Source organism: Staurois parvus, unplaced genomic scaffold (assembly GCF_062004578.1).
Source record: "Staurois parvus isolate SC_StPar_1 unplaced genomic scaffold, SC_StPar_1.0 ptg000165l, whole genome shotgun sequence".
NCBI lineage: Eukaryota > Metazoa > Chordata > Amphibia > Anura > Ranidae > Staurois > Staurois parvus.
The window spans coordinates 12,429,182-12,445,194 of NW_028317961.1; the positions used below are offsets into that span (position 1 = coordinate 12,429,182).

The window sequence follows — 16,013 nt, forward strand, 5'->3', positions numbered from 1 at the left end:
TTTTGGCTGGAAAAGAAACCCAGAACTAGTGGGTTTCTAGAGGAGTTTTTTAGCTGTAAAAATGCTCTAACACTGAAAAACATGGTAAATCATGGCAAACCGGTGTTTTTGGACTTTTTTTGACCAAATGAAAAAAACGCTGATAAACGCTAATACAAAAACGCTGAAAAACTCACGTTTTTAATGTAACTTTACACAGCTAAGGTTACCAGCGTTATTAAAATGCCCAGTGTGCATGGAGCCTTAGGTCTAGTTCACACTAAATGCAGTTCAGTGCGCTTTTTTTTTTTTTGCATAAAAAATGCATGCACAGTGTTTTCCATGTATTCCAATGACCCTAGTTCACAGTAGTGCAGTCAGTTCCAGGTGCAGAAAAAAAACATGCTGTATTTTGTCTGCACAGAACCATACTGGAACATAGCAAACTGCACCGGAACTGCGTGTGGTGTGAACTGTAAGCAAAAACCTATCAGGAGTGCATTTTTGTAGTGTGAACTGGCCCTAAAGTGGAAGTAAAGGCTAATATAACTTTTAATTTCATTTGGTGATGTCTAAGCTGCAGCTCCCTAGTGTCAGCGAGCCACTGAACATTCGGGCTTGTTCCCGAAACCGTGATATCCTCTGTCGGCCTCCATTCATTCGCCCTGTTTTTGGAACTCCCTCTCAGCAGCTGCTCGCTGCCACAAGGGAGCCAGAGCTTAGACATCACATGAACACTTCGAAGGACATAAAAAAAATTATTTACGCAAAACTGCTTGACAAACAGAATGCAGCATGCTTATGAGGAGGGGCAAGCAATGTTTTAAACTTCAGTTATATGAAGGGTTAACACGATCATGAATGTGAAGAAGAGTTTTTCTGATTGCCCAAATCCTAGTAATGTATTTGTAGTTCCATGAGCCTTAAAAGAAAATAAGTCACATAATTGATTCTCCTAATCCTAAATTTGGTTGACACAAGTGAAGTGACACTTCCTTGGTGTGGAATATTACCGTGCTTTGTCTGTACTCCTTGGAGAGAAAGTCTGAAACCCCGATCCATGAGTTCACAGTGTACCTGCATAAATGTGCAAATTCATCTGTGGGAAACTTGTTGTTTTTCTTTTTTTTTTTAAATGCAACTGCAGCCAAAACTTTTTTTTAAACTTTTGATATAGTAGAAAGGGATTAAAACCTCTATCAGGTTTTTAATTCTGTCTGTGTCCCTGTTTCACTCTGTCCTGTGACTATTATGTACATGAATAAAATGAAAGAAAATCCCAAATTTGAGTTGTCTCCAGAAAAAGGAATAGAGGGGAAATCTGATGGGGACACATACATAAATGCATGTTATAAATTTTAATTGTAAAATTCAACTATGTGTTCAGAGAAAATATAATTGTGTGTGTCCAGGGGCACACTACATACTCTGAGTGCATATAAATGGCTACATTATTTACTAAAGCTGGAGATCACAAAATCAGGCTCACTTCTGCATAGAAACCAATCGGCTTCTAACATCAGCTTGTTCAATTAAGCTTTGGCAATAAAAATGGGTTGGTTTCTATGCATAAGTGAGCCTGATTTCGCACTCTCTAGCTTTACACGGTACAGATCTGGTTGCATGTGCAAGGCAAGTTTCTGTGCTGGCAAGAACCGCAGATTCATACGTAAATCCACAGCTCTGCTCAAGACTCACCCCTCATGTACATGGACAATTCAGGTACTAGCCACTGTAGTCCGTCTCTACTCCCCAGCAGAAATATGAAAGAATATATCAGCCACACTCCACTCTTAGCTCCCCGTGCTGTATTTATTTGTTGGCTACAAAGCGACTGCTTACATTGTTGACAACTATTAAATACGGTAAGAGGAGTAAAGAATTGCAGACACCCATCTGAATGAGCCCTTAGCCTTATAAGTATACTGGGCTGCCAGGTACCTAGTAAAGGAATTCGTATATGACATGTATATTGTCAAGTGTTGGTTCAGTACATCTCCATAAAATGGACTTTTTCTGGAAAACAACATATACATGTTGTATTCTTTTAACAAACTGTTTTTTTCAGTTGTATTGGTTAATATAACTTTAACCTTTATCAACATATACACTGACTTAAAAAAAAAATAATTTCAAAGCATTTTCTAGCCCCTTTGACAAGCTAGTTAGGAATGTGTGATAGCACCTGGCAAATTTCTTTCCTGGTTGAAAGTTCTCCATTCTTGAATAACATTTCAGTTATTCATCCTGAAAAACTACATGTAAATTTGTTCTGGGCAAATCGCACCAAAATCAAATGTTACTAGGCTATTTTTCCTCCAGGGCAATGTTTTTCATTCATGAGAGTAGCATGCATCAGGAAAATAGTGCATTGGGAATACCAAATTAATTTGATGATCGTAGGAAATATTACTAATAAACAGGATTTATATAGCGCCAACAGTTTCTGCAGCGCTTTACAAACTGAAGGCAGACATTACAGTTACAATAAAATTTGGTACAAGAGGAATCAGAGGGCTCTGCTCATTGGAGTAATAAACTTATTTAGTAGAAATTAGTCCAGTAAGAGACAATTGTTAAAGCCAGTGAGAACATGTCCCTGTAAGATTGCTATTATTTAAATGTCAAAATGGCAAATCTTACTGGTTAAAAACAGTAACTAGACATACATTGTTTTGTGAATTTGACAAAGTGACATAAAACAAGCGTACTTTTCAGGAAAGTCTCAGTGAATGCAGAACTTCTAATATGCATACTAAGGCCCCTTTCGCATGGGGTCGACTCCGTTTAGATATTAGGGGATATGTCTGCTGATCTGTTGATTGAAGCAGTCCAATGGCAGGTCCGTGTCTGCTCAGTTTATGCAGAGTGTTTATGCTCTGCTCTGCTCTATGGACCGACTGCTCTCTGATCTGCCTGAATGGAGGGTGATGGATCCTGTCCGTTTTTTTTTTTTTTAGTGGACTGGATCAGATTGGAGGTAGGTGGGTGTAAAAGGACACAAGTCTGTTTACATATGCCGGTCCATAGGGGTGAATGGAGGGTCCGATCAGGATCATGTGAAAGGGGTCTTATTCTGAGTCAGGGACTTAAAAAGTACTGAGCACATTGGATCACCATGACAGCCCAGAATCAAGTATTTTACAATTGGAGGTCAGTAATTGTAACTTCAATACTAGATAAGATAATGCTCTGTTTCTGAATACGGATAGGACAGCTGACAACAGCCATCATATAGAAACTATACACCCAACTAAAAGGCTCCTGGAAAAAACTGCTAATTTTTTTTTAATAACTCAGCAGATAATCTTGTAATTGTATTGTTTGCTAACACACAGAGGAAAAAAAATATAACTGTGAAATAATTTCAGGCATAGTCTCCATGGAAGCTTTGTTCTATTTTGAAATTCTTTACACATTAGGAGGAATTCTTGATCAGTCAGTTAAAATGTGTTGATTCATATTAGTAGATTTGTGTTTTTACACCTTGCAGAAAATGACGTTAACAACTGTTATGATAAACTGTACATGATGTGATTAATAACAATGGCACATTTTAAAGAGACTCTCTATTGTCAAAACAGAATTTTAAATGTTTATTTGCTTTACTCTGAAAAACACGTGATTTAATATTTACTCACAATGTTTACTCCTTTGGTTTCCTTAGGCTGTGGTAGTCTATTTTTATTAGAACAAAACGAAGCTGGACTTGTTTGCATCAAAAGGTAACTTATTTTATTGCGTTTTTATGCATTCAATATTTGTGACAGCTACTTGAGTACCAGCCTGTAATACCTTATCCTTGCCAGACCATTTTGTTCTGAGTTAAGTGTTAAAATAGTTTGACTGAGAGTTATTCTGTCATCCAACACTGTGCCCAAATGAAGTTTATACTCTTTTGGTTTTAGCCGGTAGATCTTTCTTTTGGTGGTCAATGGTGATCAAATACCACCAAAAGAAAGCTCTATTTGTGTGAAAAAATATACATTTTATTTGAAACAGTGTTGTATGACCAAGCAATTGCCAGTTAAAGTAGCACAGTGAAGAATAGCAAAACATGCCCTGGCCACGAAGGGGGTACAATCTTTTGGATTGGTTATCATAGTGATCACATACTACAGATCTGCTCAGTACACAGGGTCTGTGAACTAATGTCTAATGACTGTACAGTTGACAGCCATTAATGGGAACAATGACCGCCCAAGGGCTGTTTCCACAATGATGTTTATAAACAGTGGTGGGTATATAAGAACCTGTCAATCTGCCATTTATAAACTTAACACTGTAAAAAAGCAGTTGACGCATGACAAATCTGATATGTTATAAATTTGTAATCTAAAGTTCCTTTTTAAAGTGATGTTTCCAAAACTGAACTTTTGGAGAACCTGTCGTTTATTCTCCTGCTGGAACCCAGCAATGATCGATGTATTGAAAAGTTCCAGATCAGTAGGGTGGTAGTTTACACAGGGATAAGGTCCCTCCCTCTATTCAGGGCAAAGTAACAGGTTTTCTAGATAACCCAACCCATGCACGACCTATGTTCCTCAGACTGTCCTCCGTTGGACCCCCAGTTGCAGGGTGGGAACTCACACAGGACTAAGGTCCCACAACTCACTCTGGGCAAAGTAACCGGTTCTCCAGCTAGCCCACACCCTCCACTGCTGCTACGTGCTTTTCTGCACTCCCCTGTCATCCAGGGCCGTATGCAATCCAGGATTTTGGCTTATGTGTTACATCTTGGCATTTTCAGGTGCCTGCAAGGCACAGCTGTAGCATCCCTCCCCATTGCCAGCAGCCCGTCAAAATCTATGTCAGGCTGAAATATGCGGTGGCTGGATGCTATACTGAGTGGTGCTTGCTTTTAGGGCCATATGTATTGTGTGCATATGTCCCTGAATGCTTACAGCCCTAAATGCAAGGACCACTTGGTACAGCATCCAACTGTGTCCAGCCACTGCGTGTTTCAGCCGGTCATAGATTTTTACAACGTACTGGTAGCAGGACTGGATGTTGCACCTGTGCCTCATGGACACCCAAAAATGCCTGGAATGTGACGCATACAGCTAATGTGTATGTGGCCTTTTTGCGCACTACAGCCCAAACAAAAAGTGCTGTGTAAGTGCTAATTCACTTGTGCACTTAAAGTTCTCCTTTTAACAAAAAATAATAAATGCACATTTTTTTGCAGGCAAAAAAATATGCATTTACTATTTTTGTTTTGGAAGCCTGGAAAGCTGGTGCCATGCAGGACTCCTGCAGATCTGTCAGTGTGTCTGTGTGCTCGTACTGGCAGGCAGTTACACTCTGACTGGAAGAATCAATGAACTACCACAGTGCTGAACAGCTCTGTGGTAGTTCATTGAGAACTACAGGCTAACAGCCGCAATTCTTTTGGGACTTGTAGTCTTTCCATTCACAGAATACTGTGAATGAGTGACGCAACCGGGTGGGCCGAGCCAATCACGGCCACTTTTTTTTTAACATTCTGACAGCTAGCCAGGGATAGGGGGGGAGCGGAAGCTGGTCCTTTTGTAACATGTTACATGTTACACCTTGAATATGGGTGCAACGTGTAATATGTTACGAAATGTGAACTCATTCTTTAAGTAGTTTTGTAGTTTTTCCATTATAATTATCTGGGAGGACACCTGAAGTTTCTTAAGTTTATGTCATATTAAAATTTCCAAATTGGTCTGTAATGGAGCCTACTCTGTCAAAGATCTTTTCCCTTTCCCCCATAACCTAATCTTGCTTAGGTACCCAGTGCTTTCATCATGGTAGGAAAGCACAGAATCATGTGTTCTCCTTCATCTGGCAAGGGCTACATATTTCTGGGGCAGGGAGTGGACTTTTAAGCCAACCTTTTACTTTGCCTTGAAGGGGCAACATTTAGGTTTGCTGTAAGGGTGTTTTTTTTTTCTTTTTTGGAGATGTGAACTAATGCAATAGATCACCATCATTTTATTCCTGCTATTTCAGGGCGCCCTTCAGGTCTTGAGAACTGTAAATGACCTTGCCATTACTCTGTAGAAAAAAAATTGATGATGTCAATATTTTGACATTTTAAATGGATTCTTTTTATATTTACATTAGTAAGGATTGAAATGTTTTCCTTACCCATCATCACATCTCTGAATGTATTGTTGTTATTTTGTACATATCACAGCAGAACAATATTTGTTTTGCTTCAGATTGGTGAGGAAGTTTCCCTACTGGACGCTTACTGATGTCTGCAACCAAAGCAGGAAGAATTTCTCTAGTTTAGGATCTGATGTGAAATCCATTTAGAGGGCATAGTACTTTCATTTCTGTGGAGAACTCACTATGGGACCTTTGATATCATAACGATGATAACATAAAATGCACTTTGTAGTCAATAGTTAAAGTGGTTGTAAAGGTACATTTTTATTTTATTAAAATAATATACATGTTATACTTACCTGCTCTGAGCAATAGTTTTGCACAGAGCGGCCCCAAACCTTCTCTTTTGGGGTCCCCTTGCAGCACTCACAGCTCCTTCTATTCTTTGTGTGCCCCCATGGCATGCCGCTTGCTATGGGGACACACCTGTGGGCTTGCTTTCGAGCTGGACTGTGTGTGCGCAACAGGCACACACAGCCTGGCCTGGCCCTGTTTCCTGTTCCCGCCTCATAGAATTTGATAGACAGCAGCAGGAGCCGATTGCTCCCACTGCTGCCTCTGTATCTTGTGCGGATACAAACACAGATCAGCGCCTCTGCAAGTAGGCACAATGCTGGAGATAGGGCTCAGGTAAGGAGATAGGACTCAGGTAAGTATATAGGGAGGTGAGGGGGCAACATAATTATTGGGACATTTTTTACCTTAATGCAGTGAATGCATTAAAGTAAAAAAATTTCCTTTCTTTAAAACCACTTTAATCTTACAGCCAAGATTTATTTGTGACATATACATTCACCAGCCACTTTATTAGGTACACCTGTCCAGTTGCTTGGTAACACAAATCGGCAAATCACATGACAGCAGCTCAATGCATTTAAGCATGTAGACTTGCTGATGCCAACTTGCTGAAGTTCAAAACAAACCTCAGAATAGGGAAGAAAGGGGATTTAAGTGACTGAATGTGGCATAGTTGTTGGTGCCAGACGGGCTGGTCTGAGTATTTAAAAAACTGCTGATCCACTGGTATTTTCACACACAACCGTCTCTAGGGTTTACAGAGAATGGTCCGAAAAAGAGAAAATATGCAGTGAGTGGCAGTTATGTGGACAAAAATGCATTGTTGATGTCAGGAGAATGGGCAGGCTGGTTGCTGCGACATTCAGATGGTAGTGTCAGACTTTGGCATAAGCATGGATTCATCGTGCCTTGTATCAACGGTTCAGGCTGGTGGTGGTGTAATTGTGTAGGGGATATTTTCTTGGCACTAGCAAGGTGTACCTAATAACATGGCTGGTGAGTGTAGCTAGGAGTTGAATGAAATCTCCTCTCTGGACAGCAATAAAGATTGAGAAAGAGGTTAACAATTCACTCAAGCCCCCCAAAAGCTTAAAAGTAAAAAATTTTTGGCTGGTGATTTTTTTATCTTTTTAAACTTGTACAATTGGAACATTTTCTTCAGTTTTTCATAGACTGTTATTTACCTGTTTACATTCTCCCGTCCAAAACTTTTCATTTCATATTTTGCCTCTTACAGCTTTGACTGGAGCGATGCCCTCTTTGATGTAACATGGAGTGAGATCAGTGAGAACATTCTTGTAACTTCTTGTGGAGATGGATCTCTCCAGTTGTGGGATGCATCCAAACCACAAGGACCTTTACATGTATTCAGAGAGCACCTCCAGGAGGTATGATACAAATATAACATCTTTTTTGTAAAAATTGAAAAGAAGTTGTACAAACTTAACTTGGCAAAAACATCAGTATATCAGAATTGTCATTTAACAGGGCAAAAAATAAATATAAAATCAATATATCAGAAATGTCATTTAAAATAGAAGTAAACCCAGTCTAAATTATACAGTAGTTAGGGTTCATTTATAGGCATCCTATACAGCATACAATATGTACAGTATCCAGCTTGCCATAGAAGTGAATGGGTGAACACAGCAGTACTTTTGTAAACACTTAAAATTTTTTGCATCAGTGTTTACACACACATGCGTGTCTGGTCTATTTCCTGAAAGCATAACTTTCATGTTCAGGAAAATACGTCAGACACGCATTTGTGGGTATATGTCGAAGCAAAGAAGCATCATCGTTTTCACAAGCCATTCATTTGTATGAAAGGCTGGATGCAACGTCTGTGGCTCCCTGGCACAGGACAGCCATAGTTTTATAAAACAATTCAAACAAATTTCAATGAGAATTATATTGTGCACCCTTGTACATTGTCATATCTGCAATAGATCTTTATGACATTTTCCTGTATTGTTTTTTCTTGTTATACGATACTACTACTGGTCTTGTCAAGATGTGGTTTGATGGATACTTTTTTGTCTAAATAAAGAATTTGAAAAACTATTCAAACAAAAATGCAGTACAGTGCTCACTAGTCTTAATAAACCACTAAATAATCACCTTAGTGAAAAACATACATCAGTGCCATCATACCACAATAATAAATGAAAATAAGGGTCCTACTCTTCAAAATGATATGATGCTGACCTTTTTAAAATGTGACCCCAGATGACATAAGCTGTTTTGTTGGACTGTTTTGTATGTGAAAGAAAAACCTCAAACTGTCAGTAAATAGCATCTAATTAAAAAAAAAAGTAACCCAAAAATATGCAATGTGCAAAATCTTGTGAGCTGCTATACAAAACCAGTGATATAAAGTTGTGAATAGCTCACACTATTCACATTTCCATACAAAATGTGTTATATAACATAAATGTCAATCAAGTGCCACACTTCACCTATGATTTGAACCAAATCAACCAACAACATAAATGTCTCTTAATGAGTGTCCATGTTCTGATAATCCTGTATAGTTGTATGTCTTCACAGATGCTTGAATTGCAAATGACTTCTTAGAACACCTTATGCTGTATCACACTCTCCTGTCCTACGAGCATCATGACGTCAGAGGTGAGGGGCTTTGACATCACGACGCTCATAGGACAGGAGAGTGTGATACAGCTGGCTGCAGACTAGCGGTTGGAGGATCTGTATCATTAGAAGTATCATATTAGAGTTACTTTACAAGATGCGATATAATCCATCATACATGTGAGTGGAATACTAGATATTGTTTTATCAATAAATGTTTTGTAAGGAAAAAGCACTATGATTTGGTCATCTCTTTTTGGTGCATATTTGATGGAGGAGGAGAGCTGAGAGAGTGGAGGAGATTCATGCTCATTGAACACAAGACATCAGTCCATATAAGGGACACATGCCATTTATGACCTCACCTAGCGCTTTGGTCCTATACATCAGGTGAGAGCACACACATGTTTATTGGTTTGCAGTGTATAGAAGCATGAGGTGTTTTAAGAAGTAATTTGCAATTCAAGCATCTGTGAAGACATACAACTATATAGGATTATCCACACATGGACACTCATTAAGAGACATTTATGTTGGTTGATTTGGTTTAAATCATAGGTAAAGCGCATCACTTGATTGATAGTTAACCCAATAATTTGCATTGTGCACTTTAGTGCTCAATCTTGATAAGCTGTTCCACGTGAATGCTGAATGGAAAATATTGACATGCCACTACTCCCTGTTCCCATCCCAATTTATAAATAAGATGGATTCCCACCTTAAACGGTGGGACCTGGTGTCAGGGCAGGGCTGTGGAACGGACAGGTAGGCCTAGTGGCAGGGTAACGCACTGGCTGACGACAACCACCACCAACAGACCGAAGTCCCTCAGGGCGCGGAGTCTAAGTCCCAGGCTGCCCTTCACCAGGGCCCCTGATGGTGGGGATGGACTTGACGCAGCCAGGAACCAGGTCGCGGCCCCCGAGACACCCCGGCTGCGGTAATGGTCGCCGCCAATGGCGTGTAGCTGGTGAGAATGACAATAGCGTAGTCAGGCAAGCCGGGTCAACAACAACGGGACAAAACAGTACAGAACAGTAGACAGAGAATCACAGGTCACGGGCCGGGTTCAGCAACGGAAGGTCAGATCGAAGGAAAACACAGAGAATGGTCTTAGTCACAAGCCGAGTCAGAATACCAGAAGAGTCACGAGAGTACACACAGCTGTAGCAAGACAAAGACACAAGACACAAGTGCAAAGAGCATGTGCAGATCCCAGGCTTATATGTACTCAGCCACACCCCTCTGGGGGATGGACCTCAGAGACCTAAAGGCATAAAAGATTCCCATCATGCTCAGCAGAAATCCAAGATGGATGCCAGCACATGGAGTAACATAACCTCTGGGAAAAGGTAGGACCTTGACACCTGGTTACCATAGGTCCATACTACTGCACCTTACCCCTTTAAAGTGTTACTAAACCCACGACCCTACATTCACTATATCTGGTCTCCCACAGTACACACTACATGGAAATGCAATTATTTTAGTAAATATAAACTGCTAAATACCTTTTCTCATCAGCAGTAGGAGCAGTCTTCTATCAGTGTTCAACAGAGCACTGGTTAAAGCTTGTAGGAGGAGTTTCCTTTCTGCTCTAGGAGGATGCAGACAGTGTCTGGACAGTGCTAATTGGCCCTGTGCTGATCACATGCTCTCTCCCAAGAAAAATAAAAACCTCTCTAGCAATACACACCAAAACTGAGCATGTGCAGAGTGTCTCCACCAATATGTCTTATCAGGAGATAAGAGGGGGACACTGGAAGAAAGGGAGGATCAGAGAAGTCAGGATCAAACAGAATTTTTACACAATGCAGAGGATTAACCTCTTAGGTTCCACAGTGAGTATAACTAGCATTCTTTACTGCATATACTGACCGATTTTACTGTTGTGGGTTTAGTAACACTTTAAGTGTCACCTCGTCTCCTGCATTACACAGTAGGTACAATTAGCGCCCCCTTCCTTTTAAAAGATGGCTGCAATACCACCACTCCATGTATCCTATTATAGAATATAATATATTCTCCATCATCATTGTGCTTTCCGTTTAAAATGTTTATTTATGATAAAAGACACATTCACATTTATAGGTTCACAAGACCTGTGGACAAGGATAAAAACTTATCCAGAGACTGTGTTTGTCTCTCTCACTGATGTCAGCAATTCTCTCAGCACTCCCTATTTGCAGTATGATGGCATCATCAAGACTTTGTCGCAGGAGCCTTGTGAGTTGGTGCTATTACATACAGTATATCCCCTTATAGGTAAAAGCACCTGAAGACTGGCAAGGGACTGGCCCAGATGAAGACAGTGATGGATCCATGGGCTTTAAATGTCTGTTTATTAAAAGTCAGAAGCTATATAATTTGTAGCTGATGACTTTTTTAATTTTTTCAATCTGACTGAAGCTTCTCTTTAACCAGCAGAGCATATGACAGGGTGACAACACAGGGACACAGTTGGGAAACAGTTGTCACCCCATAACTGAAATTATTTAAATAAAGACTTTTCTGGCAAGATCACCCGTCTTTACTTCAATTAAAGCTGCTGATGTAAAATTATTGAAATGTTAAAATAATTTTGGTTCAGTGTGGTTTTAGGTTAATTTAAACATGTCATACGTTAAGGTTGAATTGCAGTGAACACATCTTGCTATAAATTGCTATAATTTAGTTTTTTTTTACATATGGCTTCTTTTGTGAGGTTGCATAAGAATCTTTAAATTAGCTGTAAGTGATCTTGCACATACAATATATTGTTTTATATAATACAATTGTATATAACTTTTCTTGTTCATTGCAGTCAATTCTTATAGGGCAGTGATGGCGAACCTTTTTGAGCCCGAGTGCCCAAAACTGCAACACAAACCAACTTTTTTATTTCAAAGTGCCAACACTGCAATTAACCACTTGCCTACCTGGACGCATTGACAGACGGCACTGATCGGTGGCACTGCTGGGCATCATTGATGGGTGGCACTGATGGGCAGCACTGATGGGCGACACTGCTGGGCACTGACAGGTTGCACTGCTGGGCAGCGCTGACAGGTTGCACTGCTGGGCAGCGCTGACAGGTTGCACTGCTGGGCAGCGCTGACAGGTTGCACTGCTGGGCAGCGCCGACAGGCGGCACTGCTGGGCAGCGCCGACAGGCGGCACTGCTGGGCAGCGCCGACAGGCGGCACTGCTGGGCAGCGCCGACAGGCGGCACTGCTGGGCAGCGCCGACAGGCGGCACTGCTGGGCAGCGCCGACAGGCGGCACTGCTGGGCAGCGCCGACAGGCGGCACTGCTGGGCAGCGCCGACAGGCGGCACTGCTGGGCAGCGCCGACAGGCGGCACTGCTGGGCACTGATGGATGACACTGCAGGGCATCATTGACGGGCGGCACTGCTGGGCAGCGCCGACGGGCGGCACTGCTGGGCAGCGCCGACGGGCGGCACTGCTGGGCAGCGCCGACGGGCGGCACTGCTGGGCAGCGCCGACGGGCGGCACTGCTGGGCAGCGCCGACGGGCGGCACTGCTGGGCAGCGCCGACGGGCGGCACTGCTGGGCAGCGCCGACGGGCGGCACTGCTGGGCAGCGCCGACGGGCGGCACTGCTGGGCAGCGCCGACGGGCGGCACTGCTGGGCACTGATGGATGACACTGCAGGGCATCATTGACGGGCGGCACTGCTGGGCAGCACTGACGGGCGGCACTGCTGGGCAGCACTGACGGGCGGCACTGCTGGGCAGCACTGACGGGCGGCACTGCTGGGCAGCACTGACGGGTGGCACTGCTGGGCAGCACTGACGGGCGGCACTGCTGGGCAGCACTGACGGGCGACACTGCAAGCAATCTCACCTCTGGCAGCGTCGGTGTGGCTTCCAACCCAGCAGCTCATTCCCATCCACGCTGAACACGTTGCCCCTGGCCCCGGAGCAGTGTGGGAGCCTCTTCCTCTCTTCCGCGCCCATCCCCGGGTACATCACCCCTGGTGCCAGAGCCGCATTGGAGCCGTTTCCTCTCGTCCACGCCCACCCTGGCCCCTGAGACATGTGGGAAATGTAGTTTGATGGGGATCCAGTGTGGACGAGATCTGGATGGCCGGTCCATGCGCGCTCATCATCCTCTTCTTCCTGGCGTGCCCACTGAGATGGCTCTGCGTGCCAGCTCTGGCACGCGTGCCATAGGTTCGCCATCACTGTTATAGGGTATATGGTATAATATTTTGATATATGTACAGTGCTCAGCATAAATGAGTACACCCCAACAGATTTGTCAGAAAACCTTTACTTTCCTTTCAGAATCAACATTTTCTATGGGACACTGTGCTACAAAATACTCCCACAAATGCAGGCCATTGATTTCAAACAAGATTTGCTAATTTGCACACACAAAAAAGTATTTTTCCGAACAAATTAATTCAAGACCATGTTGCAAAAATGAATACACCCCAATGAAAGTCTTAGAAGTAAAGCTAAATTTTAGGCAACAAAATCCTAATTAACAAGTATTCAACTACAGGTGAGTCTAATTATTCATTAAACATTAAACAGGTGTCCAGCCGACAGTTGATGATAAAAGGTCCTTACTTAACAAAGAAAACCCCTTCCCATTTCATGCTGTCAGCAATGGCACCACATGGAAGAGAAATGTCACAAATCGGCTACAAGAAGATAAGCAAAGCTTTACTTATCAGTCAGAATACTGTAGCAAAAGTGATACAAACATTTTAACAAAAATAGAACTGCAGCAATCTCACAGAGATGTGAAATGCACAAAAAAGCCTGTCTAGAATTTGCCAGGGCCCATGCTGAAAAAGAAGCAGATTTGTGGGATTCTGTACTCTGGAGTGATGAGACCAAGATAAATATTTTTGGAGCTGATGGCTTCAAAACTGTATGGCGTCGCAAAGGCGAGGGGTACAAAGTAAAATGCATGGTGCCTACAGTGAAACGTGGTGGTAGTGTCCTTCTGTGGGGCTGCATGAGTGCTGCTAGTGTCAGGGAGCTGCATTTAATTGGTGGTATCATGAAATCACAGATGTACTGCGCTATATTACGAGAAGATGCTACCATCACTTCGTGCCCTTGGTCGTCATACACTTTTACAACATAATGATCCAAAACACACATCTTAGGCCACTGTTGCCTTTCTGAAGAACAGAGTGAAAGTGATTCAGTGGCCAAGTATGTCTCCTGATCTGAACCCAATCAAACACCTATGGAGAATTATGAAGAGACAAGTTTAGCATCGCTCTCCATCCAGCATTCAGGCTCTAAAAGAGGCTGCTCTTGAGGAATGGAAAAAGATATGTTGCACTATGTTGGCAACTTGTTCATTCCATGCCTAGAAGACTTGGTGCTGACCTTACAAATCATGGAGGTCATACAAAATACTAGATGTAGTAGTTTTTGTTGCGGGGTATATTTTTGCATCAACTAATTTGAGTAAAACTAAAGATTTTGTAATCTAAGTTATATTATTAACCTTACTTTCATATAATGAGCTATAAAACTCAGTTTTGTAAAAATGTTGGAAATTGTTCTTGTGTTCATTGAGATCGATTAAAATCTTACTTTTTAAAAGGGGTGTACTCATTTATGCTGAGCACTGCATGTGTTATGACCTAAATACTCTCCTCCTCAGTATAAGACAATTTTTGATTTTATATATATATATAAATATAATATGGAATTTTGTCTTTTATATATTTGGAATATTGTTTGTGCAATTCCACATATGAGTAAAGTTCATTGGTAATAGGAGTGTTGGCAGTTTATTACCCCCTTTTTTTGGCAACACACGTAAATAAAATAATTTAATAATGATTTGATATTAGAGGGTATATTTTTAGTATATTTTTAATATCTATGGACTTAATATATGTATTAAATAGGTGGCTTTTATAGCCGCAATAGTCAGTGCAATGACCCCCATTGATTTAATTTATTTTATTATTTATTTTATATATATGTTTGTGCTTGTGGCATGTGATACATTGCATACATGGATAATACTGACGTTGGAGGGGTTAACAGCATGTGTGGATAAACTGGCAGTTGTCCATTATGCGTTATAGCTTTGATTGGAAAGGAGTTGATTACGTTTTGGAGGAAGAGGTTATAAAAGTCAGGTCGCTGCACTGTGTAACCAACCCCTATAACAAATTCGGAAGTGACGAAATGCATCAGCACGTGGTTACGAGGTGACCGGAAGTGGCGTTCATCCCAGAACCAGAAATGATGTGGCGTTTGAACCTGAATTTTCCGAGGGTGGTGGGAACATTATAAAAGCGTGTACACCACATTATGGCGCTATGAGATGAGCTGTTTTTAACATATGATGTACATGACTTTTTAATAACATTGTTGGATTAGGTTGAATTGAAGGTTCCATTGAAGTTTATTTTTTCTTTTCCATATGAAATTGAGTCAGAGAGAGAAGTGGTTTAAGGATTTGATGCCGGGAGTTATGGTGGAGTTCTATTAAGCGAGATATGCTGGTCATGAAAATGATTGGCATATTTATTTGGTGAGTTGCTATCCAAAGGGAGAGGCACTGCATGAGCACAACTGGTGTGTGGTGGACATTCCAGGAAGAAAATTAACACTTATCCAGAGCTATATATGGACACTTATGGACTTTGGTCACATTTTTGCAGTCTGCACATTGAATGAAAAGGATTTTGTTCACATTTAATTTTATTTATGTGAAGATATTTGGTGTTTTCACAGCGCTACCAGTGAGGAGGCAATGGATCATCTTTAGTTCACGTGTTGGTGATATTTCGATCTTACACATGAGTTACACAAGTCTTAAAGTCTCATGCACTCAACCATTTGAAAATATGTCAGCCAGTACACAGGTTCTTGCTGGCGGAAGCTGATATCAGTATTCTGCCTAAAAAGTGCTGCATAAGCCGTGCACATGTAACATTTGAGCAATATCTACACTTTTGTTGTGAAGCAGTGTATGACCCTGTTGCTAGGACAGTCGGCTTCTCAAGGATGCCACCTAG

General features: G+C 41.6%; 1 protein-coding gene across 1 annotated transcript in view; it reads left to right on the forward strand.

Annotated features, from left to right (window-relative positions):
- PEX7 (peroxisomal biogenesis factor 7) overlaps nt 1-16,013 on the forward strand; it is a 312,578-nt gene that overhangs the window by 4,272 nt on the left and 292,293 nt on the right. Inside the window, exons 2-3 of the mRNA XM_089676224.1 lie at nt 3,647-3,704; nt 7,655-7,805. Coding sequence (XP_089532350.1) covers nt 3,647-3,704; nt 7,655-7,805 — 209 coding nt within the window. The remainder of the gene's footprint in view (nt 1-3,646; nt 3,705-7,654; nt 7,806-16,013) is intronic.